General features: G+C 49.6%; 2 protein-coding genes, 2 non-coding genes and 1 pseudogene across 4 annotated transcripts; 2 read left to right on the top strand and 3 right to left on the bottom strand.

Moving 5' to 3' along the window:
- Positions 1 to 10259: 10259 nt before the first annotated feature.
- Positions 10260 to 10957, top strand: LOC119242151 (proteasome subunit alpha type-1-like; annotated as a pseudogene).
- A 1280-nt stretch (positions 10958 to 12237) lies between these two features.
- EIF3G (eukaryotic translation initiation factor 3 subunit G) lies at positions 12238 to 16062 on the top strand. Its single transcript, XM_037505744.2, has 11 exons — positions 12238 to 12303; positions 12444 to 12490; positions 12929 to 13012; positions 13115 to 13203; positions 13330 to 13389; positions 14195 to 14299; positions 14390 to 14579; positions 15051 to 15158; positions 15274 to 15410; positions 15483 to 15589; positions 15919 to 16062. The coding sequence occupies exons 1-11, from the start codon at positions 12284 to 12286 to the stop codon at positions 15932 to 15934; spliced, it is 963 nt and encodes a 320-aa protein (XP_037361641.1). The 5' UTR covers positions 12238 to 12283; the 3' UTR covers positions 15935 to 16062.
- A 209-nt stretch (positions 16063 to 16271) lies between these two features.
- Positions 16272 to 26258, bottom strand: P2RY11 (purinergic receptor P2Y11). Its single transcript, XM_037505745.1, has 13 exons — positions 26182 to 26258; positions 25920 to 26090; positions 25372 to 25473; positions 25132 to 25182; positions 24865 to 25035; positions 24050 to 24126; positions 23755 to 23862; positions 23548 to 23671; positions 23383 to 23461; positions 23148 to 23277; positions 22907 to 23067; positions 22735 to 22824; positions 16272 to 17395 (listed from the first exon to the last, which is right to left on the bottom strand). The coding sequence occupies exons 1-13, from the start codon at positions 26197 to 26199 to the stop codon at positions 16302 to 16304; spliced, it is 2376 nt and encodes a 791-aa protein (XP_037361642.1). The 5' UTR covers positions 26200 to 26258; the 3' UTR covers positions 16272 to 16301.
- Positions 23937 to 24018, bottom strand: LOC119242474 (small nucleolar RNA U105B). The gene has a single exon (XR_005124483.1). It is a non-coding gene; the product is annotated as a small nucleolar RNA U105B (small nucleolar RNA).
- Positions 25241 to 25325, bottom strand: LOC119242465 (small nucleolar RNA SNORD105). The gene has a single exon (XR_005124474.1). It is a non-coding gene; the product is annotated as a small nucleolar RNA SNORD105 (small nucleolar RNA).
- Positions 26259 to 26401: the final 143 nt, after the last annotated feature.

The following is a 26401-nucleotide window of genomic DNA, read 5'->3' as shown; positions in this document are numbered from 1 at the left end:
TTTGCATACATGTTTAAGAGTGGAGTTGTTGGATCATAGCTTAACACTCAACTTAGTGAGTGTTCTCTCCAGCTGCACCATTGTATAATCATACCAGCAATGTACAAGGTTTCTATTTTCTTTCCATTCCTGTCAACACGTGTTATTTTCTGGTTTTTAAGTAATAGCCATCCTAATGGATGTAAAGTATCTCTTTGTGGGTTTGATTTGCTGCAAGTTTGTGTATGTATTCATGTGTTTTTTATTTTTAAAAATCATGGTAAGATACATAGAATGTATTACTTTCGCCATTTTTTAAGTTTTCTTTTAAGGATTTATTTATTCATGCATACAAGAACCAGAGTATGGGCCAGATGTGCGGGAGGGTGAGAGGATTCACCAGTGACAGAGCGGGGAACAGAACAGGCAGACTGACAAAATACACTGCTGAGGGGAGCAGCGGGCGCGGCAGGAGAGGTCTGCTGCACCATGTGGGTAGCTTCCCAACCCTCCGGGATCAAACCTGTGCTGCAGAGGCTGCAGACAGCTTCACAGTGCTGCGCTCAACCACCTGTGCCACCAGGGAGGCCCCCCTTTTTTTTGCATAGAAGAGCTGGGGTATAGGCCAGAGGTGTGGGGGGTTGGGGAGAGGTTAGAAGATTCGCCAGAGACAGAGTTGGGAGCAAAACAGGTGGATTTACTGAAATACACTACTGAGGGGAGCAGCACGTGAGTAAAGAGAAGTCTGCAGCACATGTGTGGGTTAGTTCCCTGGCTGGGGATCCAACTCAGGCCTTCCCTGTGGGCTGTTGCAGTGATAGCACTGAGACTTAACTCCTAGGCCACCAGGGAGGCCCTAACTTTGCCATTTTTAAGTGTAAGACTCAGTGGTATTGAGCACATTCACATTGTTGCACAACCATCTCCAGAACTCATCTTGCAAAACTGAAACTGTCCCTTGAAACACTAACCCCCCATCCTGTATCTCCTCAGCCCCTGGCATCCACTTTCCTACTTTCTGTTTCTATAAATTAGACCCCCTCCAGGGATCTCTTATAAGTGAAATCGCAGACTGTCCTTTTGAGACGGACTTATTTCACCCACCATAATGTCTTCAAGGTTCATCTATATTGCAGGCTGTGTCAAAGTTTCCTTTTTTAAAGGTGAATTCTATTACAGGGTTCGCATATGCATTTTGTTTATCCATTTATCCATCAGTGGGCACTAGGGTTGCTTCCACCTTTTGGCCACAGTAAATTGTGCTGTTGTGAACATGGGTGTGCAAATATATGTTTGCATCCCAGTTTTTGATTCCTTTGGGTACATGCCCAGAAGTGGAATTGAGGGATATTTGGTGATTCTATGTTTAATTTTTTGAGGTGTGCTTGCACCACAGGCTCCCAAAGGTGCCCACATCCCCACAAAGTCTCCAGAATAGTGGCTCCCCAAGTGAGGACAGAAAGACTGGCATGTCCCCTGGCTGTTATTTGCATAACCCTGGGGTCCTCCTGTGCCATTAGTACAAAGAAATCTGAAACAGAATCTGTCAAAATAAATAAAGGGGCCTCTTTTGTAGCCTACAGGTTAAGTCTCAGTGCTACCACCACCACAGTCCTCCACTGCCGCCTGAGTTAGATCCCAGGCCAGGGAGCTACCCACATGGCGCAGCAGACCTCTCCTGTCTCGCCCGCTGTTCCCCTCAGCAGTGTATTTCAGTAAATTCTCCTGTTCTGCTCCCCACTCTGTCTCTGGTGAATCCTGTCTCTCACACACACACCCCCATTCCCCACACCTCTGGCCTATACCCAGTTCTTCCACACAAAAATAAATAAAATCTTTAAATAAATAAATAAAAACAGTTGGGGTAGAGTGATTCTCATCCTTTTTTGTTCCTTGCCAGATTTTATTATTAAAGTGCACAATTCTTGTATGTGCAACTGGATCATTTTTTACATATATATTTGTTTTTCGTCAGTACACTACAAGTTTATTGAGGGAAGAAGAACAAGGAAAGAGAGACCTTTGCATAGACACAGACAGGCAGCCTTAAAAGGCAAGAGCTGCAGTTTTGGAAAAGGTTAAGAAAGGGACATCTGCACGGATACAGGCAGGCAGTCTTAAAGAACATGAACTGCCATTCTTTACATATGTATTTGCCTGTGCTTTTAACCTAACAGATCAAGATGTAGGAAATTCCCATCATCCTGGAAGCTGCCTTCCCAGACTGGTCTCCTCCCTGCTAAGAGGTCAACATAGTTTTGATTTCTGTTACTATAGATTAGTTTTAAGAATTTCACCTAAAGGAATTATGCTCAGAAATAAGCCAGAAGGAAAAAGAAAAATATCGGGTGGTTTCACTTATAGCAGGAATATAGGGGAACCAAATAAGACATCAGTGTAAAAAAAAAAAAATAACAGTGCAAAACACAACAAAGCAAAAACAGGCAAATATAAATCGGAGACATCCTGCAGGGGAGGAGGAGGGAGAGGGAGCAGAGGGAGGGAGGGAGGAGCACAGGGGACTGAGGTGATGGTGCATGGGTGCTTTGGTGAAGGAAACTCTATGGGGACTACACCTGAGGGGGTGGGGAATAGCAAACATTTTTTAAAAAATGAACAATGATGTAAAAAATTAAAAATAATAAAAAAAATTAAAAATATCTATCACATATTTTTCATCAAATAAAAAGTACCCCGGTGGGTGGGGGAGAATTTTACCTAAATTGAATCATACTGTCTCTATTCTTTTTTTTTTTTAAGAATAAATTAGTAAAATCATATTTTTTTTATAAATTCTTTGTTTTTTAAAAATTTATTTATTTATATATACAAGCACTGGGTACAGTCAGAAGCGCGGGAGGGTGAGAGAATTCACCAGAGCCAGAGTGGGGAGCAGAGCAGGCAGAAGGACCGAAGTACACTGCTGAGGGGAGCAGCAGGTGGCAGGAGAGGTCTGCGTGCCATGTGGGACCCTCGCTGGTGGCCGGGATCGAACCAGCACTGCAGAGGCTGTGGGCAGCTTTGCAACCCAGCGCTCAACCGCTGAGCCACTGGGGAGGCCCCGTGTCTCTATTCTTTATCTGTGACATGCGTCCCTGTCACTGAGGGTTTCAGTCTCGCTCATTTTTATTGCCTTCCACTCCATCGTAGAAGTGGACTGCAATTTAACGTCTGTTCATCGATTGATGGACTTTTAAATTGTCTCCCCAAATTCCTATATTGAAGCCCTAACCCCCCAGTACTTTATTTTTTAAAAAATTTATTTATTTATGCATATAAGAACTGGGGTACAGGCCAGAGGTACAGGGGTACAGGTGTGGGAGATGAGAGGATTCAGCAGAGACAGAGTGGGGAGCAGTACAGGTGGATCTACTGAAATACACTGCTGAGGGAAGCAGTGGGTGAGCCAGGAGAGGTCTGTTGTGCCATGTGGGTAGCTCCCTGGCCAGGGATCAAACACGTGCTGCAGTGGCTGTGGATAGTTTCATAGTTTGTGTATTAAACCCTTGCGTCACCAGGGAACCCCTGGTGTTCTAAGGACCAGGAGAAGGTGTTCTAAGCCCCTGGTGTTCTAGGCCCCTGGTGTTCTAAGGATCTGGTGTTCTAAGCCCCTGGTGTTCTAAGGACCACGAGAAGGTGTACAGAGAAGGCAGCTCCATAAGGCCAGGAGAGAGGTTCAGAAGGCACCCATCCTTGATTTTGAACTTTTGGTCTCCAAAATGTTGAGAAAATAAGTTTTGTTGTTTAAGCTGCCTCATCTGGGTACTTTGTTATGACAGCCTTAGTTGACTAACTCAAGTTGTTCCCAGATTTTGGTCACTGAATAAAGTTGCTGTGAATGTCCGTGGACTTAGTCTTTTTTTTTTTTTTTTTAAGATTTATTTATCTATTCATACAGGAACTGGGGTATAGGCCAGAGGTGTGAGAGGATTCATCAGAGACAAAGTGGGGAGCAGAACAGGCAGATCTGAAATACACTGCTGAGGGGAGCAGGGGGTAAGACAGGAGAGGCCTGCTGCGACATGTGGGTTGGCTCCCTGACCTTGGATGGAACTCACACTGCAATGGCTCTTGGGATAGCTTAATAGCACTAAGACTTTAACCCTTGCACCAACAGAGAAGCCCCCACCACGGACATATTGTAATGTGTTGCCTTTTGCATGTATTTCCATTTCTTGTGGAGATGGAGCAAATCTGCTGCACTTTCCAGAGTGGGTAAACTGCATGTCCTCATGTGCTTGGTATTGTTCTTATCCTGTTGTCCTGTGGAGTTTCTGGATGTGGAAATGTTACAGGGCAACCCCAATATAAAATGGGTTGCCTGACTGTGGGTCCTCACCAGTGCACTTAAATGGGTCTTAAAATGCAGGCACACACAAAAGGTTAATAAAAGGTTTATTTACCAAGGAGGGGGAAATGAGGAACAACTCAGGAAGAAAAAGAGGGAGATAAATTCTTAAATGTGTCCTACCTGTTCTGCTGACCTGGAATCCCAAATGACCCCCTGAGACCAAGTGCTGCCTGGCCAAGAGCATAAGCCAAGAGAGTGAGACCCACTCACATGGCTGGTTATAAACACAAGAGAAAATGGCTGCTTAACTCCACCCTCAGATCTTTGCAACTATCCCTTTGGGGATCATGGGATTTGTAGTTCCCAGTGTCTAGATGGAGTTGGGGTGGAGTCCACAAAGCCTGTATGGAGTTTGCTCAGGACATCCTTTTACCCTAACAGAAAGAATGTCGGTGCCAGGAGGACAGACTGGAGGAGGGGGCTTGGGAGATCTTTCCAGGCACCCTTGGACTTAGGTTTCTTCCCACTGCTCTATACTCCCTTGGGTTTTTAGTTTCCCTTGGAACACCCGACTTTGTGTAAAAATGATAAATGTCAGTGCTTTGAAAAAAAAGGTCCAAAGAGAAAAATCCCCAAAAGGAAGATGAGACTGAATTGAAACATTTGAAGTAACTGTCTTGGTTAAAATCTTTCCAGGGTGCTCTATGTACACACAATGTGGTGTTTGTATGGATGAGGCGGCATTTAGTTGATCCCTCATTCATGATAGTTGTGCTATTTTCCAATCCTGAAGCCCCACTGACTTGGAAATAACCTCACAGAAAACTACATGCACTTGGACGTCCACTTTCAAGGTCAGTCCCAGAAATGGCAATGCCAGTGGATATGCAGAACATAGTAAAACACGTTCACATGTCACATCTCACATATGAATAAATATGTACTATATATTAATATACAGGTGACCATTGAACAATGTGGACGATTAAGGGTGCCAACACTGTGTGTGGTAGAAAATCCAAATATAACTTTGAATTTCCCCCAAATTTACTTACCAGAAAACTTGCCGACAACAGAGTTGATTTACACATATTTTGCATGTTCTCAGTGTTACATTCCGTATTCTTACAAGACTAGGAGAAAAGAAACTGTTAAATCATATGGAAGGGAAAAATATACTTACAGTACTGTGCTGTATTTATCGATACTGTAAGTTTATGTTGTCTGGTTACAAGAAAATCCACATACAAGTGGACCAGCTCAGCTGAAACTTGTGTTGTTCAAGGGTCAAATGTACAGTATACAGAACACAGTTTCTAATTATGCAAATATTTATAGCTTAGCCAAATCATATGTACTCCTGGCAAAACATTTTAAATACAGGAGCAAAGTCCAAAATAAGCATTTATCCCCGATGCCTTCCTCTCAAAGCACCCTGCAGCAAGAATTTTTTTTAAAAGGGGTCTCCCTGGTGGCGCAAGGGGTTAAGCACTACACTATGAAGCAATCTGCAGCCTCTGCAGCACAAGTTCAATCCCTGGCCGGCCAGGGAGAAACCCACATGGTGAGGCAGACCTCTCCTGTCTCGCCCGCTGCTCCCCTCAGCAGTGTGCTTCGGTCAGTCTGCCTGTTCTGTTCCCCATTCTCTCTGGTGAGTCCTCTCACCTCCCACACCTCTGGCCTGTACCCCAGCTCTTGTATGCATAAATAAATAAAAATAAATCTAAAAAAAAGAATTTTTTAAAAAAGATTTATTTATTTATTTATACAAGAACCGGGGTACAGGCCAGATTTGCGGGAGGGTGAGAGGATTCACCGGAGACAGAGCGGGGAACAGAACAGGCAGACTGACGAAATACACTGCTAGGGGGAGCAGGGGGGCGCTACAGGAGAGGTCTGCTTCGCCATGTGGGACCCTCGCCAGCTGGGCAGGATCAAACCGGCTCTGCAGAGGCTGCAGACAGCTTCACAGCGCAGCGTTCAACCGCCTGCGCCACCAGGGGAAGCCCCGCAGCAAGAATTTTTGATCCTTCTTTTCAGAAAATACTTGGCATACATGTACCTATGTGCCATGGAAGATGTACACAAATTGGTTCCGACATGCCATTTTATATATTGCTTCCTTCTCTTATATTGGAGATTATTTTTTTTAAACTTAAGCACAAATAGATCTACTTAAAGACTGTGAGCCTCTCATATGTCACAGCACAGCCTACCTTAATCTATTTCACCAGCCCCTATGAAAGGACAGAAAGGTGTTTTGCTATCATGAGCAGCATTGCCTGGCTATTTCCTATACAAGATTTTCTCAAGTTGAATTATTAGTTACCTCAAAGGCAAATGAAAACCTGCATTTTAAGTTTTTTTTTTTAAAAAAAGATTTATTTATTTATTTATACAAGCACTGGGTACAGTCAGAATCGCGGGAGGATGAGAGAATTCACCAGAGCCAGAGTGGGGAACAGAACAGGCAGATTGGCAAAACACACTGCTGAGGGGAGCAGCGGGCGTGGCAGGAGAGGTCTGCTGCGCCATGTGGGACTCTCGGCCGGCGGCCAGGGATCAAACTGGTGCTGAGGCTGCAGGCAGCTATGCAGCGCAGCGCTCAACCACTGCGCCACCAGGGGAGGCCCATGCATTTTAAGTTTTAGCGGATGTGAATTTTCCATGCATAGTGTTGGTATAATTTCATGCACTACAAAGTGTGTGAATGTCTATTTTTCTAAGTTTTACTGCTGTTGAGTGATATTAAGAAATGTTAAGTAGGGAGCTAACCTACATAGCATCTCAGACCTCTCCTGTCTCGCCCGCTGCTCCCCTCAGCAGTGTATTTCAGTCTATCCGCCTGTTCTGTTCCCCGCTCTGTCTCTGGTGAATCCTCTCACCTCCCGCACCTCTGGCCTACACCCCAGCTCTTGTATACATAAATAAATAAATCTTTAAAATAAAACAAAACAAATGTTAAGTTTTGCACATCTGAGATGTTATTTGCATTTCTTGCAGTAAATTTAAGTAAGTTTGTACATGTTTGTTGGTCTTTAGTACAAACTTTTTAGTTTTATCCTTATTGCCAGACCACCTTCATTCTTTTACTCACTTTCTTTTTATTTATTTATTAAAAAAATGGTTTATTTATTTATTTATACAAGCACTGGGTACAGTCAGAAGCGCGGGAGGGTGAGAGGATTCACCAGGGCCAGAGCAGGAAACAGAACAGGCAGACTGATGAAATACACTGCTGAGGGGAGCAGTGGGCGTGGCAGGAGAGGTCTGTGCACCATGTGGGACTCTCGCAGGTGGCCAGGGATCGAACCGGCGCTGCAGAGGCTGCGGGCAGCTTCGCAGTCCAGCACTCAACCGCTGCACCACCAGGGGAGGCCCTGTTTTACTCACTTTCCCAACCTCAGTCCTGGTCTCCTGCTAACCTATTGCTATCTGCCCTACTCTTTACAGATTTCCAGAGTAATCTTTTTTTTTTTTAAAGATTTATTTATTTATGCATACAAGAACTGAAGTACAGGCCAGAGGTGTGGGGAGTGAGAGGATTCACCAGAGACAGAGTGGGAAATAGAACAGGCAGAAAAGACTGAAATAAACTGCTGAGGGAAGCAGCGGGGGAGACAGGAAAGGTCTGCTGCGCCATGTGGGTAGCTCCCACACTGGGGATCGAACTCGTGCTGCAGTGGCTGCAGATAGCTTCATAGGTTGTGTCTTACCCCCTTGTGCCACCAGGGATGCCCCAGAATAATCTTTTTCACAAGAATATGTGATCATTCAAAACACATCAGTGACCTCAAACACATCCCACAACCTATGGGATAAACAGCCTAGGCTATTTAGGTTGGCCTAAAAAAGTGTGCGATCCACTTCACACCTCATATTAAAAAAAAAAAAAAAAGGGCCCCCCTGGTGGCGCAAGGGGTTAAGCATGGCACTGTGCAGCTATCCTCAGCCTCTGCAGCACGAGTTCGATCCCCTGCCAGGGAGCAGCCCACATGGCGCAGCAGACCTCTCCTGACTCTCCCGCTGCTCCCCTCAGCAGTGTATTTCAGTCAATCTGCCTGTTCTGTTTCCCACCTGGTGAATCCTCTCATGCCCCCTTACCTCTGGACTGTACCCCAGATCTTGTATGCATAAATAAATAAATCTTTTTAAAAAACACAAAAGAATAGAAACAACAAATACGGTGAGAGTGTGGAAAGAAAAGAACCTTTGTAAATTGTTGGTGGAAACGTAGGCTGGTCTAGTCCCTGTGGAGAACAGTGTGGAGATTCCTCAAAACATTAAAAATAGATCTACCATATAATCCATCAATTCTACTCCATGTATCTATCTGAAGAATGCCAAAGTACTAATTTGAGGGGATAAATTCACTCCTATGTTCACTGCAACACTGTTTATAATAGCCAAGTTATGGAAACAACCTGAGTGCCCCAGAACAGAGGAGTGGACCAAGAAGATGTGGTGTGTATACAAGATGGAATACCACATGTCTCTAAAGAAAGATAAACTCTCACCATTTGTGACAACATGGATGGAACTGGAGGGGATTACATTAAGTGCAAAAAAAGTCAGAAGGAGAAAGAGGAATACTAGATGATTTCACTCATGTGGAATATAGAGAAACAAAAGAACTGATCAAATACACCAAACAATACCTTGGAAATATGATTGCAGAATCGAGGCTACTGGATGGAGGGGGGAGGGGGAGAACAAAGCAAGGAGGAGGACCGATAGTCTATGGTAAAGACTATGGGTGCTTTGGTGGTGGGCAGGGTGTGGTTGCACACATCTGAAGAGGTATGAACCTATCCCCCTAAATTATATTCAGTGTTGTAAACAAATGTTACCTAAAAAAATTTTTTTAGGAACTCCCTGGTGGCGCAAGCAGTTAAGATGCTGCCTATGAAGCAATCCACAGCCTCTGTGGCATGAGTTCAATCCCCCAGTCTTCCAGGGAGCTACCCACATGGCACAGCAGACTTCTCTTGACTTGTCCACTGCTCCCCTCAGCAGTGTATTTCAGTCAATCTGCCTGTTCTGTTCCCCACTCTGTGTGTGTGGGGGTGAATCCTCTCACTGCCCCCCACATCTGGCCTGTGCCCCAGTTCTTGTATGCATAAATAAATAAATCTTAAAAAAAATTTTTTTTACATGAATCCCATCCCACCCCAAGTGCCCATTAATTGAGCACTTACCACATGCAGATGCCCTTTGTGTGGGTGGTGGCTGGGCACCCAGAGATGAACAAGCAGGCAAATCTCTGCTTTCTGAAGTGGATGTTTTAGAATGGTATTTGTCAACCCTTTTGTCATTATCCCCTTCTTTTTTTTTTTTAAAGATTTATTTATTGGTGCATGCAAGAGCTGGGTTGTAGGCCAGAGATTTGGGGGTTGGGGAGGGATGAGAGTATTCACCAGAGACAGAGTGGGGAGAAGAACAGGTGGATCTACTGAAATACACTCTTGAGGGGAGCAGCGAGCAAGACAGGAGAGGTCTGTTGCACCATGAAGGTCACCTCCCTGGCCGGGGATTGAACTCTCTCGCTGCTGTGGCTGTGGATAGCTTTATAGTGGTGGTGGTTAACCCCTTGCGCCACCAGGGAGGCCCATTAACCCCCTTCTAAGAAGAAAAATGGAATTATGTTTAAATTTAATTTAAATCAATTAGTTAAATTAACTTTAATTGAATTTAATTTCTTCCTAGCAATAGAAATTAAATTCTTAAGAACAAGATTTTATCTGGTAAATCTGGCTTTGGAGGGCCACCAGCCCTCCAAAGGGAGGTTTTTCACCCTCAGTAAGCAATTTGGCCCCCTGGTATGTCACCTTCCCCTATTGAGAATTCATGCTTTAGAGGAAGAGCTGGACAGCAAAAAAATAATGGAAAAGACTATGCCAGAGTGCCAAGATGTCACAAAGAAAAGGAAGGAGAGGAGGTCACAGCCAGTCCTTTGCTGGCACTACCTTTCTCAATCACTAGGACAATAATGTCCCTGTTTGGAGTCCTCAGGGCAGGATTTACCAGATTGAAAAAGAAAACCCATGAAGCGCTGGTTGCATTGAAGTCACAGCTTGTAGCTCGTCAGAAATAAAGTGCTCCAATTTAACAAGCATATTGGCAAATATGGGACTTACTGTTGATGCTAGTCTTTTATGTAATTTTATGCACTATGGGTACTTGGGTTCCAGACTCATAGACAGACCTCTCCCTGTGTCTTGTCATGTCTCTAATTGGAAGCAAGACCCAGATACGAACCTAATGATGTGGCTGGAGACCATAGGGTGTTGGGCTGCTTACTGTTGATCTTGTGATCAGCTTGCTGCTGATCTGATGGTATCCATCCAGAACCAGCCATCTGCTCACTATTTTGACTACAGAGCTGTATACACTGGAGTCCATTCTCAATCATCCCATACTTGTTCAGGGAGATCTATGTGTGAATTTACGGAGTACAATTTGAATAAACTGGTTAAATATGGTCTACGTGCCTTATGAGAGACACTTTCAGTTCCTAACTACAAAACCATTTGAATTGTTGGTAAAGACTTGGAATTTACGATTTATGATAATGATGATGTGTCTCCATTTCTGGAGGGTCTTGAAAAAAGGCCACAGAGAAAGGCACAACCTGCTCGTGAACTTGCAGAAATTGCAGAAAATGCTGATGAACCAATGGAACATTAATAGACCAGTGTATTTGTGTATTATCAAATATGTAAGAATGCAAGGACATGTATTGATGACAATAATCTATACTTTGAACCAAGTGATGCAGAGTGGAGGAATATATAAATAAAAATAAATAAGTATATTTATTTTTGTAGAAGAACTGGGGTATAGACCAGAGGTGCAGGGGTGAGAGGATTCACTAGAGACTGAGTGGGGGGCAGAAAAGGCGGATTTACTGAAATATACTGCTGAGGGGAGCAGTGGATGAGAAAGGAGCGGTCTGCTGTGCCATATGTGGGTCAGCTCCCTGGTGGGGCTTGGAACGCAGGCCATAGTGATGATAGCACTGAGACTTAACCGCTAGGCCACCTGGGAACCCTGGGAATTGTATGTTTTAGGACTCAGCCCAGATGAATTTTCCCCCAAGCAACCTCCCTGAAACCATATAATGGAATGCAGTTTTCTTTTTTTTTTTTTTCCATAGAGGCATGTTTTTATTTGTTTGTTTGTTTTGTTTATACATGCACTGGGTACAGTCAGAAGCGCGGAGGGTGAGAGAATTCACCAGAGCCAGAGCGGGGAGCAGAACAGGCAGAAGGACCGAAGTACACTGCTGAGGGGAGCAGCGGGCGGCAGGAGAGGTCTGCGCGCCATGTGGGACCCTCCTCTGGTGGCCGGGGAGCAGCCAGGGATCGAACCGGCGCCGCAGAGGCCGCGGGCAGCTTCGCAACCCAGCGCTCAACCGCTGCGCCACCGGGGAGGCCCTGGAATGCAGTTTTCTTTAAGAGGGTCTGTATAATCATTTCCTAGAATTTTCTAGTATCATACTAATGTTTTTATATGAAGAACATAGCATCTTTGTGATTGTAAAGACAATTGTGAAATAAAGTTGTCCCAACTGTTAAAAAAAAAAAAAACACCAAAAAACCAAAAAAAAAAAAAAAAAAAAAGAGGGAAAGTAATTGAGGGCAATGCTTGACATCGCGATCATTTGAATCATGAAAGCTCTTCCCAACAAGAGCAGCCTTAGTTTCTTCAAATACAAAATGGAAATGAAATTTCCTCCTCACAGTGCCTGGAATACAGTGCGATGTATTGAAATTAAATACTTAGCGACCTTTTTTTATTATTAAAGTTTTAAAAGCTATATGAGAGAAACCCTGAGATCCACCTCTCAGCGGTCTACCAGAGGCGCACAGCAGCCAGCACCTCCACCTCTGTCCGCGGGAGGCGCTGTGGGCGTTGCCTACGGGCTGCTCTAGGCGGCGGTACCGGAAGTCTTTCTTCCCCGCACTTCCGGTCTTCTGGCCCCGGCTTGGGCTGCGTGGAGAAGCTCCTGCAATGCCGACCGGGGATTTTGAGTGAGTGAGGTGTCGCGGACGGGGACCCAGGAGGTGGATTGGGAATTCTAGGGAGTGTTATGGGGCTTGGGTGCTTCGAGGCCTCTGGGGCCGGACCTCACTGATCAACCCTCTTCACCCCGGTAAACTTGTTCCGGCAGCTCGAAGCCTAGCTGGGCCGACCAGGTGGAGGAGGAGGGAGAAGACGGTGAGTATGCCTAGTTGTCCCAGATCGCTGCCGCCAGCCCTCAGCCCCACTATTGCTGCCTGTCCCAACTCCTCCACCTTGGCCTTACCATCTGACCCCTCATCCCTCATCACGCTACACTCTGCGCCGCGCCTTACTCATCTGGGTCAGCCTGTCTCGGGTTCCAGATGCTCATTGGCCGGTCCTCTTCCTCTCCTGCTGCCACGAAGGCTGCTCCTCTTTTCCTGGGAGGAAGTTGTAACAGCCGGCCTCCAGCCTTTTACTAGCACACTGATCCCTTTATGATCTGCAGGAAACTCCTCTCCTGTCATTGCCCAAGCTTGCAGCAGCCACCTCCGTGTACCCCCAGGACTATCCCAGGGTACTTATTCTCGAGGCCTCTACCTTTGGTCCCGTCTTCCTCAGCTGATTCCCTCCTCTCCACACTAACTTTTGCAGACAAATGTGTCACCAGCGAACTCCTCAAGGGAATCCCTCTGGCTACAGGTGACACCAGCCCAGAGCCTGAATTACTGCCGGGAGGTGAGTGATGACTTCCATATCATCCCTGGGCTGTCTCCCTAGCTGCATCCCACTTGGTAGGTACCCAGGGTTCAGTTCCCGCACACCTCTTTCCTCTCCCAGCTCCACTGCCGCCTCCCAAGGAGGTCATAAATGGAAACATCAAAACAGTGACTGAGTACAAGATAGATGACGATGGAAAGAAGTTCAAGGTGAGGTTGGGAGAGAAGGTGGATGCCTTCCACTTTGGCTGGGAGGGTCTGGGGTGTTTTGGGTTAGTGAGGAAGATCTGGTCCCGGAGCCCTGAGCTGCTGCATCCTTTCCCCTTCCATCCACAGATTGTCCGCACCTTCAGGATTGAGACCCGGAAGGCCTCCAAGGCTGTTGCAAGGAGGAAGGTAAGACCTGGCTCCCCCTATTTTAGGGACTCCCCCAGGGCTAATTCAAAGGAATCAGAAATTATTTTTCCTAGTTAGTACTTTTATTTTTAGACTTGGGGTGTAACTGTTTTTACTTACTTTATTGGAGCAGAACTGAGATCTAGGGATATCTGTATTCTGTTGGGGCCCTGAGAAATCTAGGATGCAGGAGTAGGTGGGGTTAGATTCCTATTCCTTTCGTCTTGTCTACCAGTAGGAACCAAGTTAAGCCCTCCCCTGAGGTGGTTCTTTCAGAAGACATGATAACAATAAGTAACATTTGCATTTTCTCTGTGCCAGACTCCGACCAGGAGCTTGCCAGGAAATATCTTCATTTAATCTCCTTAGCGCACCAGGGAGGTGGGGAGCATTGTTGTGCTCATTTTGTCAGAGACAAAACTGAGACTCAGGTTATTAATTCAAGGCTTCTTGAAGCCTGAGTGATCTCTTCACACTCCTATGTATTGAGTCCTGGTGGGAGCTAGTCTGCAGTCGGTGTGGGCCCACTCCCACCACTGGCACAGAGTTGTTTCCCCCTGGGCCTCAGGCCTCATCTGGAACATGGGCTGAGAGCTACCCTTGCTTCTTAGAACTGGCCTGAAGCTAGGGCCTGTCACATACTCAGGAAAAGGAACTGTCATCATCACTGCTGTGGAGGGGTGTTTGAGGAGGGAATAGGGTTCAAAACTCAGACACTTGGAAGGCTATTGCAGGTCTGGGGTGCCAGTGGAGAGGGTTCCACCTGCCCTTGCCCTGACCTGCCTGCATCCTTCCCTCAACCCAGAACTGGAAGAAGTTTGGAAACTCAGAGTTTGACCCCCCAGGGCCCAATGTAGCCACCACCACAGTCAGTGATGATGTGTCCATGACTTTCATCACCAGCAAAGAGGTATGTGGGACAACGGGTGGGACCAGGGGCCAGGGTGGTGGTGGCAGGGTGTGGCAGCCCCCTCTGAACTGTCCCTACCCATTTTGCCAGGATCTAAACTGCCAGGAAGAGGAGGACCCAATGAACAAGCTCAAGGGCCAGAAGATCGTGTCTTGCCGCATCTGCAAGGGTGACCATTGGACCACCCGTTGTCCTTACAAGGACACACTGGGCCCCATGCAGAAGGAACTGGCTGAGCAGCTGGGCCTGTCCACTGGCGAGAAGGAGAAGCTGCCTGGAGGTGCCAGGGTCTAGGGATATGTGTGCGCGCGTGCATGCGTGTGTACTTTCGCGGTTGCTTGGAGAGTTCTGGGTTGCCACCTACTGTGAATGGGGCTGCCATTTCCATCACGGTATTAGCATGGCCATGGTTTGTGTTTGTGTGTGAGGGGCACTGTTAGGGGCTGTGAGAACCATGCCTGGGCACACTGCACGTGGGGGTGCTTGTCCCCTATATGTGTCTGTGTGATCATCCTGACTTAAGCATGCCCTGTTTGTCTGCCATGGCTGCAGTGAAGGTGTTAACTATGTGACCTTTATATCATCGCAGTCACTGGGCCTTGGAGAGACCAATTATGGACGCCCCTGGCTTGAAATATGGTTCCTGAGCTAGTGCTCGGGCACTCAGGACTGGAGCAGCCAGCATCCTCAGGCAGGTCTGTCCTTCCATCTGTTCAAAGTGAGGCTCAAGCCCACTGCTTTTGATTTCCAGAGCTGGAGCCAGTACAGGCTGCACAGAACAAGACAGGGAAGTATGTGCCACCAAGCCTGCGGGACGGGGCCAGCCGCCGTGGGGAGTCCATGCAGCCCAACCGCAGAGGTGAGGCAGGGAGAGCACCCTGGTGCCAGGCTAGTGGGCGGGCATCTCCCCACACTCTGTAATTATCCCACGGGTGGGGCCAGCCTCTCACAGCTGCCTCTTCCTGTCCACCTAGCGGACGACAATGCCACCATCCGTGTCACCAACTTGTCAGAGGACACGCGCGAGACTGATCTGCAAGAGCTCTTCCGGCCCTTTGGCTCTATCTCTCGTATCTACCTGGCGAAGGACAAGACCACTGGCCAGTCCAAGGTGGGCTGGTGGCCATGGGGGTGGAAGGGATCGTCTGTTACGGCTACACTCTGACCCCACTGCCTTCCCCAGGGCTTCGCCTTCATCAGCTTCCACCGCCGTGAAGACGCTGCACGTGCCATCGCCGGAGTGTCTGGCTTTGGCTATGACCACCTCATCCTCAATGTTGAATGGGCCAAGTAAGATTCCCATACACCCCCGCCCCTGTCCCCCCAATCACCGTGTCACATCTGACACTTGGGCAGACCATGGGCTCCCCTGCACTTTTCCTAGTCAGCAAGCCTGTTCTGAGGTGCATTGTTTATTCTTTGCATCTCAAGGAGGGACCTGTTCTCCATCCGGGCATGGCTGCTCCCCAGTCTGACTCGTGCCTGTGCCACCACTCTGTCATGTCTTGTGCCATACTTCCACCTGTGTTGAGACCCCGCTTGTGGGTGGTGGGCACCTTGGGATTCCTTTTGGGGCCTGGAGCCACCCTGCCATCCTCACTGTCTTCTGTCTCCTCTAGGCCATCAACCAACTAAGCCATGCCTGCTGCTTGGCCCTAGGCCCCTGGACCCTGTGGTGACGGAAGACATCGGTCGACAACAGGCGACTTTGAGGGCAATAAAAAGGCTTCAGTTGGCCCTATGCTGTCCTGTTTATTCATGGTTGTCACCCACCGGGTTGTGGGCAGGGTCACCCTTCCCCATCTCTCTGCTGCCCCGAGTTGGACTGACCCTACCCCGGCTTAGGGCGTTGGGCAGAAATTCCTGCCACTCTGCTCTGGACTGATAGGTCCCACCACAGGCCTTTAGGGGAGGAAGTGGTGTCTTGGGGCCTGCTGTGTTCTCTGCTCCCCCTTCAGAGTACCTTGTGAGGAGGAAGCTACACATGGTCCAGGTCACTGACTCAGCTTAGGGACTGAGGCTGTGCAGATTGGGGGGCAGCCGTAACACCAAGAGACAGGGCTTGGCTGGAGCTCTTAGTGTCTTCTGGGGTTTGCCTCCTGATGCAGCTGAGGCAGTGTTGGCGGCAGGAGCCCAGGCTGGGTGCGACAGCCATGTAGAGCAGTGGGTGGATGCAGATGGCCAGGGGTATGAGGCCTCGTGCAACTTGATGACTCACGTAGGTCCCCCAGTCCAGCTCCTCCATGGCCTGGGCGTTGTTCACAAAGTCTGGGCAGCGGGCTCTCCACTGCTGCCGGGCATGTATGTTGAGCACCCAGGTGACATAGTAGGGCACATAGGAGCTAGCATAGAGGACCACTCCGCTGGCTACCAGCACTGCTACCCGCAGCTTCTCAGCCACCGTCATGCTGTGGCTGTGCAGCAAAGCATGCCCAAGGGCGCTGTAGGCCACCAAGGTGAGCAGCAATGGCAGGCCACAGCCCAGTGTTGCCAGCACCAGGCTGTAGGCTCTGTAGGCCTCCAAATGGTTGTCATCTGCTGTCCCCAGGCATTTGATGCAAGCCTCAGGCCTATCCACGGTGCAGTTGCCTTCTTGTGGCCCCTTCAGATGGGAGAAGCTGAGTGTGGGAGCGGCCAGCAAGGCTGCCACCACCCAGCCAGCAGTACTGATGGCCCAGGTGTGCTTTGGCTGCAGACGGCTGTGGGTAAAGAAGGGGTGGACGACACCCAGGTAGCGGTTGAGGCTGATGCAGGTAATGAAGATGACACTGCCCAGCAGGTTGCAGGTGAAAAGGAAGCGCTCCAGGCGGCATGCAGCCTCCCCGTAGCGCCAGTGCTTGGGGGGGTAGAAGTAGGCAGCCAGAGGGGGCAGCGTCAGGGCATAGAGCAGGTCACTGACAGCCAGCTGGACCAAGAAGACCACAACTGGGTGCCATGGGCGTGGCTCCCTTGTGCTGAAACGGTATAGGGCCAGGCCATTGCCAGCTAGGGCTACCAAGAACTCAGCCAATAGAATGGGCCACAGAAATTTTTCCTGGACCTCATGGAGGGTACGATCAACAGGTGCTGAAATGTTGACTGGACAGGTTGTGGCACCTGTGGGCAGAGGGTGTCATGGGTTGAATCCTCTTGTCACTGCAGCACCTACTATCTTCAGGGCCCAGTAGCACCAGGCCTCTAAACGTGTATGCTGCATGCCCCTTTTGTGCAGACATTGGCCAAGTCCTTCCCACCCCCAGGAGGGACACTAGCCTCAGTTCCTTACAAAAGGAAACAGACCTAGAAAAGTCAGAACCCAGATTTCTTCAACTGACATTTGTTAGGCACTCTCTGGTCTTGCACCCTCAAAACAATTGGGGCAAGGACTGGAGGTCGCTGCCCTGCAGGATACATGTAACCAGGCAGTGATGACCCAGAACATCAGGCCTGGGGTGGAGATTCAAGAGTCCTGAGACCACAGAGTCCAAGTCCACTCCATCTGCCGTTCTTGCTGCCTCCATCACCAGTTTATAGCACCTGAGCTCAGCCCGCACCTTGGCCAGCACAGCTTCAGAACCTACCATCCCCAATGTGGCAGTTCTATCATATCTGCCGGTGTGGCAGCTCCCCCATAGCTTCCAGGGAGTACCACTGAGCACCAAGTCAGGTCACAGCTGACTGGCAGAGCCCTGCAAGACTCACTCCTGACTCAGAGGAAAAACAGGCCCTCACAACACACATCCACGCACACCGCCTCCCACAAAGCCTTGCAGATCTCTTCCTTTGAGCGACACTCCCTACATTCCTTTCTTCCTATACTGGCTTCTTGGCTGTTCTTAAGGCACATCCTGCTAGAGGGCCTTTGCATTGGCTTTTCCCTTTGCTTGAGTCACTATCACAGCCATTGTTGACTCCCCATCTGCTAGGTCTGGTGCTAAAGGCCCATTCTCAGCACTAATTAGCCGTTGTGCATCCCTTATTCCCCTTTCCTGCTTATTTCCTTTCCACAAATCTCCATCAATCTGTAAGGAAAATCCACAGGAGAACATCACTGCCTGGTGACAGGGGGTACCCTGCTACAGGTTCCCCAGTGTCCAGAACAGTGCCTGGGACACAGTGGCAAAGAGGAGAGCAGGAACCTGGAGTTGATTCCCTTTCTTGCACCCTTTCAGCAGTTTTCTGAGACATGGCCAACCCCCAGTTCAGCAGGTGAAGCACACCTGCCCTTCCCCTCCCCCACCACAGGCCTCTTCAAGGAGTCCAGATGTGACCCTTAATCTGCCTCCATCCACTTCTATAATCCTGACCAAACCGCAAGGGCCCTGCTCCTCACCTGAGGTGGCTGCCGCCATGGCCTGCACTGTCCCGACCCGTGGGATTCGTAGGCACGAAAAGAGAAGGGCTGAGGATTGAAATGAGGGGCTTGAGACAACTTGACGCTAGCGTTTGCTTCTTTATTTTTCCTTTACCTTTCTTTTACTTTTCCCTGTCTTTCTACCTTCCCTGACCTTCTCTCTGCTCCTCTCACGGTAACCTCTCGCAATAACCTCCCGACCTTCTCATGGTTCTCTTCTTCTATCCTGGTAGCTCCTCCCATCGTACCTCCCAGTCGCATTTGATCAACAGGAAACACCTGTGGTTTCTCAGCAGGCGAAACGTGAAGCGAAACTTAATTGATGGCACGTGTTGCGCAACACTGCGCATACTCCAGGCGGCTCCGGACATCTCCCCCTTTTTTCTTTTAAATGAGACACCTGGCCTGTCTTAGGTTGGCACATTCCGTGACCAGCCTTACCTATCATCGCTAATCCGGCGCACTTGGTCTGGACCGCTGTCTTAGGTTGGTCTGGATGGGCTACGCTCTTACCCGTCTTTGGCTCTCAGGTTCTCTAGGGCTAAGTTGACCCATCTGGATGCCACTGGGGAGTCCTGGTCAAGTACCATGGCGCCAAGTACTTGCCTGACCGCAATAGCACGTTCTTTGTTTCGCTTCCGTAGCCGACGGAGAAACCATATGCCGAACGCACAAACAGCAACTCTGGGAGGAGTCCTCTAAACCAGGCAATGAGACCCTCATTCGTAACAGGGTAACCCGAGTGTTGTTAACAGTTATGAGCTGTCTCGCCAATTGAGCAGTCATGTTCAGGAGCTGGTGGTTCCAAGGTCCTCTGATTACACTATTTAACCTATTTACTTCCATAAACATATTTTTCACCATAAAGGAATTACACAAATAAAACTGTACAAAAAGTTACAATGCATGTGAGCGGTTAACAAAAGTGTGTCTATCTCTTTTTACATCAGCTATCTGCTAATTAAGCATCAAAAGTCCATTTCGTAAATGTTCATTCATATCTTGCTATGTTGATAACACAAAAGCAACATTGGCAACTAAATTGTTTATAGTGTTAGTATTTGCAGCAGCTTGAATGACAGAGACAGCGGCAGCAGCCGCAGCCACGGCCACCGCTATTGAAACAGCAACAACAGCTGCAGTGATGCCAAAATCACGTCTCCTCCTAGGTAGAACAGGAAAAGGAAAGACGTGCAGAAACATCCACGGGCATGATTAAAGTAGAAGGCAGATGAACGATCACTGCCCTCTCCGCACTCCGTGTCCAGCAGGCAGAGAGGGCGCAGGGCTCCACTGAACAGTTCAACACAGTTGCATTTCCTGCATTATTGGAGAGGACAAAAAAGAAGAAGGGGACAGACAGCAGTAGACAAATTCTCTGATCTATTATTCTGGATACTAACAGATTGTTCAATGGTAGAACTAATGTTTGCAGAGTAAATGCCACCAAATAATTTCACCTCACCCTGACCCAACAGGGCACCATCCAATGACTTGGAAGCCAGACCAGCAGTAAGATTAGTGGCAAACACTTGCGGAAAAGTGGAATCATGACGATCAATGAGGAGCAAAAAAGGCAGCCGATGCACAATCGCCCAACATACTGACATCTGGGACGCTTGTGTCATCAAGGTTAGCAGGGTCAGGTATATTGACAAACCAAACCAATCGAGCAGGAACCCATCGGGGCGCTTCCGCATCCTGTGGGAAAAGACAAATGCTGCCGGGCAGCTGTATTAGTACTGGTGCGGGTGGTTGCCACTCATTATTGACCTGGTCCTTCCATCTCGCCATATAAGCGCTGTGGGAGTAAGGTTACTACAAAATACCAAAACATCAAAAGGGCGAGAGACAGACAACCTATTTAAGGTCACCTGGGCTAGAGTCTTTTTGACTCTAGTGATCGCTTCACGAGCCTCCTGCGTAATGGCTCGTTACCTAGAATTCGGCCAGCTGCAGTCATCAATCTTGCTAGGAACTCCGCATATGGTTCTGTTGACCCTTGAATGACCTTTGTTAATTGAATGTCAGCTCCTCTCTATTGCCTATTGCCTTCCAGGCTGACCGTCCAGCTGCTGCAACTTGGGCAAATACAGCCGGATCATAATCCTTTTGTCGGTCGTTACTATCGTATTGCCCTTCTCCTGCTAACATATCCTTGTTTCTAACCGGAAATCCAGCATCACCATTGAGTTTAGCTGTATGGGTGCAGTTCTCTAAAAATATACCTTTCCATACCAAATAATCCCCTGGGGAAGTCACCGCTCTGACTAGTGCCTTCCAATCATTAGGAGTCGGATTCATGCCGATCCAGCTATCCAATAAGGTATGCGTAAAAGTGCTCTGGAGGCCATACTGAGTAACTGCCTCCTTTAACGCCTTCAAAAATTTAAAAGCTGTGGAGACATGTACTCTAGTACGCACCCCTTGAGGATCTGTCCCTTTCACGACTGGATAAGCATAACTAGGAGCCTGGGAAACCAGGACTCTTTCCATCATAGAGCACAGTCTTTCCATTAACGGAAGATCAACCCTGTCGAGTGTTCTAGGAGGTGGCTCCCCAGGTGTTTTCCATCTCCTTTTACGCTTCCCTGGCTTGTAACAACCAAGGCCTTCCTTATCCTGTTCCTCCTCTCCTCCCGACTCATTGGTAGAATAATCTAGGGGAGGGGCTGTTGGTATTTTTTGAGTAGCGGAAGGGGGACTTACCAATGTAGAACTCACAATGGAACTTCTATCTTCTTCCTCCGATTGTTTCACGATCCTGACGGCCTCAGTGGCTAACTGAGCGGCAGCAGTGCCACTGGCATTAAGAGCATCTCCCACCACTCCCCAGACCGTCAAAGTAGTGCCAGGAAGAGACTCAGTACCATGTAATTGCTGATGTAAGACGATACCTCCTTTCACCTTATTCCAGTTGGCACTATCGACCTGATCCTGCTCCAGAAACCACTTACTAGTGATACTAAGAGTCTCTACAAATCCTTTAAGAATTTTTCTACTGAGAGGAACCCCAAACTCTTTTAGGAGAGCTTCCAGGGAAATAACTAACTGCCCCTTGGACATTGAATTGCCCATGATCCCAGCTACCTTACCTTACTTTACTTGCCGGCTCACCACAGCTGGTTCTTCAGCGGTTCCTTCGTTCTTTTTCGTGCCCCACGTTGGGCGCCACCTGTCCCGACCCGCGGGATTCGTAGGCACGAAAAGAGAAGGGCTGAGGATTGAAATGAGGGGCCTGAGACAACTTGACACTAGCATTTGCTTTTTTTCTTTTCCTTCTTTTACTTTTCCCTGTCTTTCTACCTTCCCTGACCTTCTCTCTGCTCCTCTCGCAATAACCTCCTGATCTTCTCGTGGTTCTCTTCTTATATCCTGGTAGCTCCTCCCATCGTACCTCCCAGTCTCATTTGATTAACAGGAAACACCTGTGGTTTCTCAGCAGGCAAAACGGTAAAGCGAAACTTAATGGCATGTGTTGTGCAACACTGTGCATGCTCCAGGTGGCTCCAGACACTGCACACCCTGCCTTCAGGTCTGCTGTCCACTCCTGGCAGAGGTGCTTGCCTCCCTCTCAGCAACTCTGCTTGCTCCTCCTTCCGAGCAATGCCACACCCACTGGCAGAGCTTCCCCATCTTCCTTCCTCCTCGCACACGACCTGTCTCACTTGGAGGGAGAGTCCTGGCCTGATGGGGAGGGGCCAATACCTTAAAGCAGCACAGACCAAGGGTCCTCTGGTGACTGTGCTCCCCTCTGTAACAAGGCCCTATCCAGGGTGGGGGAGGCAAGGTCAAACTTTCAGGTCAAGGCCCCAGCCCCTCCATCCCAAATGCAGGCTAGACACAGACTCCTGTGATGCCAGTTGTTTATTGGAGTGGGAGGTTGGGGGAAATATCCTTTATGAAAGGAAACTGAGAGCTGTTCCTGGAGACTGTAGGAGTCCAGGGCAGCGTCTCTCAGGCCCCAATCTGGGGCGTTCCACGAGCTGCTCTGCTCAGACTCAAGGTGCTTTCTTAGAAGGCCGCATGTGACCTTGGCCACGTCTCTGGTCTCGGGCAGCCCTCCGGGGTCTGCCCTTAGCCTTTGGAGGCCTCCGGTCACCCCCTTGGTCCAGCCTCTGCTTCTTTACCCGCTGCTTTTTGCCTGGGGGCCAGGCAGGCTGTCTCTTCTTGGCTGCTGTTGGGAACATGTCTGTGGGGAAAATCTGTGTCAGGGCTACAAGAGCATAGGGGCAGGCCCAAGGTACTTAGTTGCACTGACCACTGCCACGCACCCTCATCAGGTTCCTCGCCCACCGCCTGGCGGAAATACTCCAGTTCATCCTCCTCTTCCTGCGGGCTGGCCCCCTCTGCCTCAGGAGGAGCCCCGGGGTCCTCAGCATCACTGTCCCCGTCAGCCACCGTTGCCTTCTTCATGCCTGCCAGACTCTTCTTCCTGGAAGGAAAGGGGGCACTGGTCAGTGTGGCAGCTGATACCTGGAACCCATCTTGCCTGCTCATCCGGTGGTCACACACTTGTGGGCCTCTCGCTGTTCCCGTTTGCGTTGGACGTTCTGGGCTTGCTGGTCTTGCCTCTGGGCCTTGAGTCGCAACTTCTCCTCCTTGGCTGCCAGGATAGCCTGCAGCTCCTCCTCAGTCTTGTGCACTAAGCAGAAAGACAGTTCAACAAGATCATCAAGATCTGGATCTGTGTCCCCGCTGTACCTGTAACCCATCTTGGAAGACCTCAGACCCCAGGTCCCAGTCTCACCAAAACTGTGGAACAGCACATTCCCCTCCCCAACGCCCTCCTGGATCTTGATGAGCTGCAATGTCATTCGAGGGCCAATCTGCAGGGACACGGTGTAGAGTCAGTATTCCTTTGGGGCTGGGAACTACCAGAGGAAGCCCTTGGGCCAGCCCTGTGGGGCCTCACCTCAGTGAGCCGGACAGCACTCTGCTGTGCCCTCATGTTGCCTCGCCCGGCGATGGCCTGTGGCAGCTCAGTGATGTTATGCTCACCGTCTGGCTCTGCCTCGCTCTCTGACAGCCCTGCACCCCTGCACAAGGGACACCTGGGGCTCAGCAGGGGACCCAAGCTACTTGGGACAGCTCTGGGGCCCCTGCCCCACACCCTCCTCACGTGGCCAGCAGCTCGCTGATGTCCTGAAGGCGGCTCATGTTGGGGAACTTTTCCTGGAGAAGCTTCTTCATCCCACGACTTGCACCCACGGGGACGACTTTGATGCTACTGTGGGACCGATGTGAACATGGAACAGAGTTAGGGGCTGTGGAGTGGAAGTCAGCTTTACCCCTTGCCCAATTCTTGGGTGCGTCAGGGCGTTTACTTTGAGACTAAGCTATCACAAGGTCTCAGGAGCACAGCATTGTCATCAGTCGCACACAGGACACCCTCCCCTCCCCTGCCCAGCACTCACTAGTGACGGAAATCCAGCTCCTGGGAGTCAGGGTTGTAGTTGATGAGAAGGCAGCGTTTGATAGTGTTGAGGTTCACCTGGGAAGAGTGGGCATAGAACGTGAGCTGCCCAGGCCCCACTAGTTCAGGAAGCCACGCCACAAAAATCTCATAGCAGGGTGGGGAGGGGTGCTGCTAGCTCTGTGGGAATGGATGGAACTGCATGCATGTCGTGAAGTGCCTGCAGCCCTGGTCAGAAATCCTGGCTCTCGGACCCACTGAGGTGGCTCACAACTGCCCTAGTTTGAGAGCTGGTACCAGAGATTACAAACTGTGGGGCTCTGAAGCCATATTAAAATGTCTAGTCCTGGGCCTCTCCTGATGGTACAGGTGGTTGAGTGCTGCGCTGTGAAGTTGTCCGCAGCCTCTGCAGCGCCAGTTCGATCCCAGACAGCCGGCGAGGGTCCCACATGGTGCGGCAGACCTCTCCTGTCTCGCCTGCTGCTCCCCTCAGCAGTGTATTTCATCAGTCTGCCTGTTCTGTTCCCTGCTCTGTCTCTGGTGAATTCTCTCACCCTCCCGCGCATCTGGCCTGTATCCCGGTTCTTGTATAAATAAAAAAATAAATAAATCTTAAAAAAAAAAAAAAAAAAAAAGTCTAGTCCTTCCTCATTGCTTCTAACCTCAAACTAAACTAATGACTATACCTCAGTTTCTCCCTCTGTAAGTGGGGAATAGGGCACCGGCATCAGTTTCTATCTGAGGGAAACTTTTGTCTATCATGGGCCCTATGATGTGTCTTTCCAACCCACCCTCCATCTGCCACACCCAGCTCACCTTGTGCACATTGATGGAGGGAAACAGGTTCTGAAACATGGTGGCCATGAGCTTCACATGCATGCCATGGGGGCCAAAGCTATTGAGCACCAGAAGGGGTGGGTGGGAAAACTGTTGTTCGTGCATGCGGTGCCGTCGCAAGGAGGAGACCACATCCCGTACCAGTGTGTACTGTGGGGCAGGGTAAGGAGTGGAGATGATCAACACATGGTGAGCATCACTCCCAAACCTAGTTCCTACCCACATGGATCTTGTACTACCCCTTACCTTGTTGATCCGGAAGGTCAAAGTGGGGCCTCCTGGGAGGCGCATCAGTTTCTGCAGAAAAAGAAAGGATCAGTGGAGTTCCAGGGGGTCCAGCTAGGGAGCAGGGGAACCCCTGCCCCATCTCTTCAGAGCGTTTACTTTGAAGCCAGTATCACAGCAGTTCAGAGGCACACAGATTCATCATGAGTTGGGGACCAAGTGGGGTTTGGGGGGAGATGAAGGGTGGAGGGGGCCACTCACAAAGTAAATATTGGTTTCCGTTTTGCTCAAGATCAGGAAGTGTGTGACCCCAAGGGGTCCAGCCACTGCCACACAATCCTTCAAAGAGTTTTTCTTCCGTACCTGGGAATTTCAAAAATAAAAACGGGTAACCAGAAACAACCCCTTATTGAGCAAAGAAAGAGTAGCGTTAACGCAGACTTGAATTTGAGAACCACCTCCTTGCTTACTGTGCATCTCCCCATTTTGCAGGTGAGCAAACTGAGGCCCAGCGAGGTTAAGCTGCTGGCAGGGAGCAAGAAGCAGCTAACTTTCCTACCGAACGTCGGAAACTCGAGTCCCTGCTTTCACCATTAGCAGTAGGCACCCAGTCAAACCCCAAGTAGGGGGCATTCATCAGGGCGCCCTCACTGCTGCCCTACAAAGTCGAGAGCGGGGACAATGGTCCCCATCAAGGTCCCTTTCTCCAGCCTGGGGGATGAAGCTTCGCGCATACCGCGGTTGGAGTCAGCGCCGCAGCCGCGACGGCAAAGTCGGCGGTGAGGGGAGGTGGGCTGGGTGGTGCAGACCTGCAGGCGGGTGGCGGTGAGTGGCTCCATGACCCGCCGCAAGTCCAGGCTGAGCTGCCGGATACCGCGACCCGCGCGGCCCCGAGCGAACACGAACGAGTGCGGCTGTGCGGCGTAGGCTTCAAGGTTGCGCAGTTGCGCCTGGGCTCGCGCGCGCTTCTGGTGCCGAGACTGCAGGGGTGACGCGAGAGCAGTGAGCGCCGCAGTGGGCTCCGCGCGGCCCCCACCCGCGCCGCCCGCCTACCCCGCCGCCGCATCTCACCCGCCCCGTCTGCCCCATCCTGCCGCGTCCTCCACGAGGTCTCCACCACCGTGGCCTTCCGGCGCCGCTCAGCTCACTTCCGGCGCGGGCGAGGTGATCACGTGAGGCGCCACCCAGCGGTGATGTCAGGAGGCAGCCTGCGCGTCAGGCCCGCCTGCGGAAAAAAACTTTGGAGCGGTTGCTGTGGAGACAGCTGTTGCTATGGTGCATGTTTCTACGG

The sequence above is a fragment of the Talpa occidentalis genome, unplaced genomic scaffold (assembly GCF_014898055.3).
Source record: "Talpa occidentalis isolate TD23 unplaced genomic scaffold, MPIMG_talOcc4v2.1 talOcc4.12, whole genome shotgun sequence".
Classification (NCBI taxonomy): Eukaryota; Metazoa; Chordata; class Mammalia; order Eulipotyphla; family Talpidae; genus Talpa; species Talpa occidentalis.
Note: the sequence above shows the minus strand (reverse complement) of the source record. Positions and strands in the feature narration are given on the sequence as shown.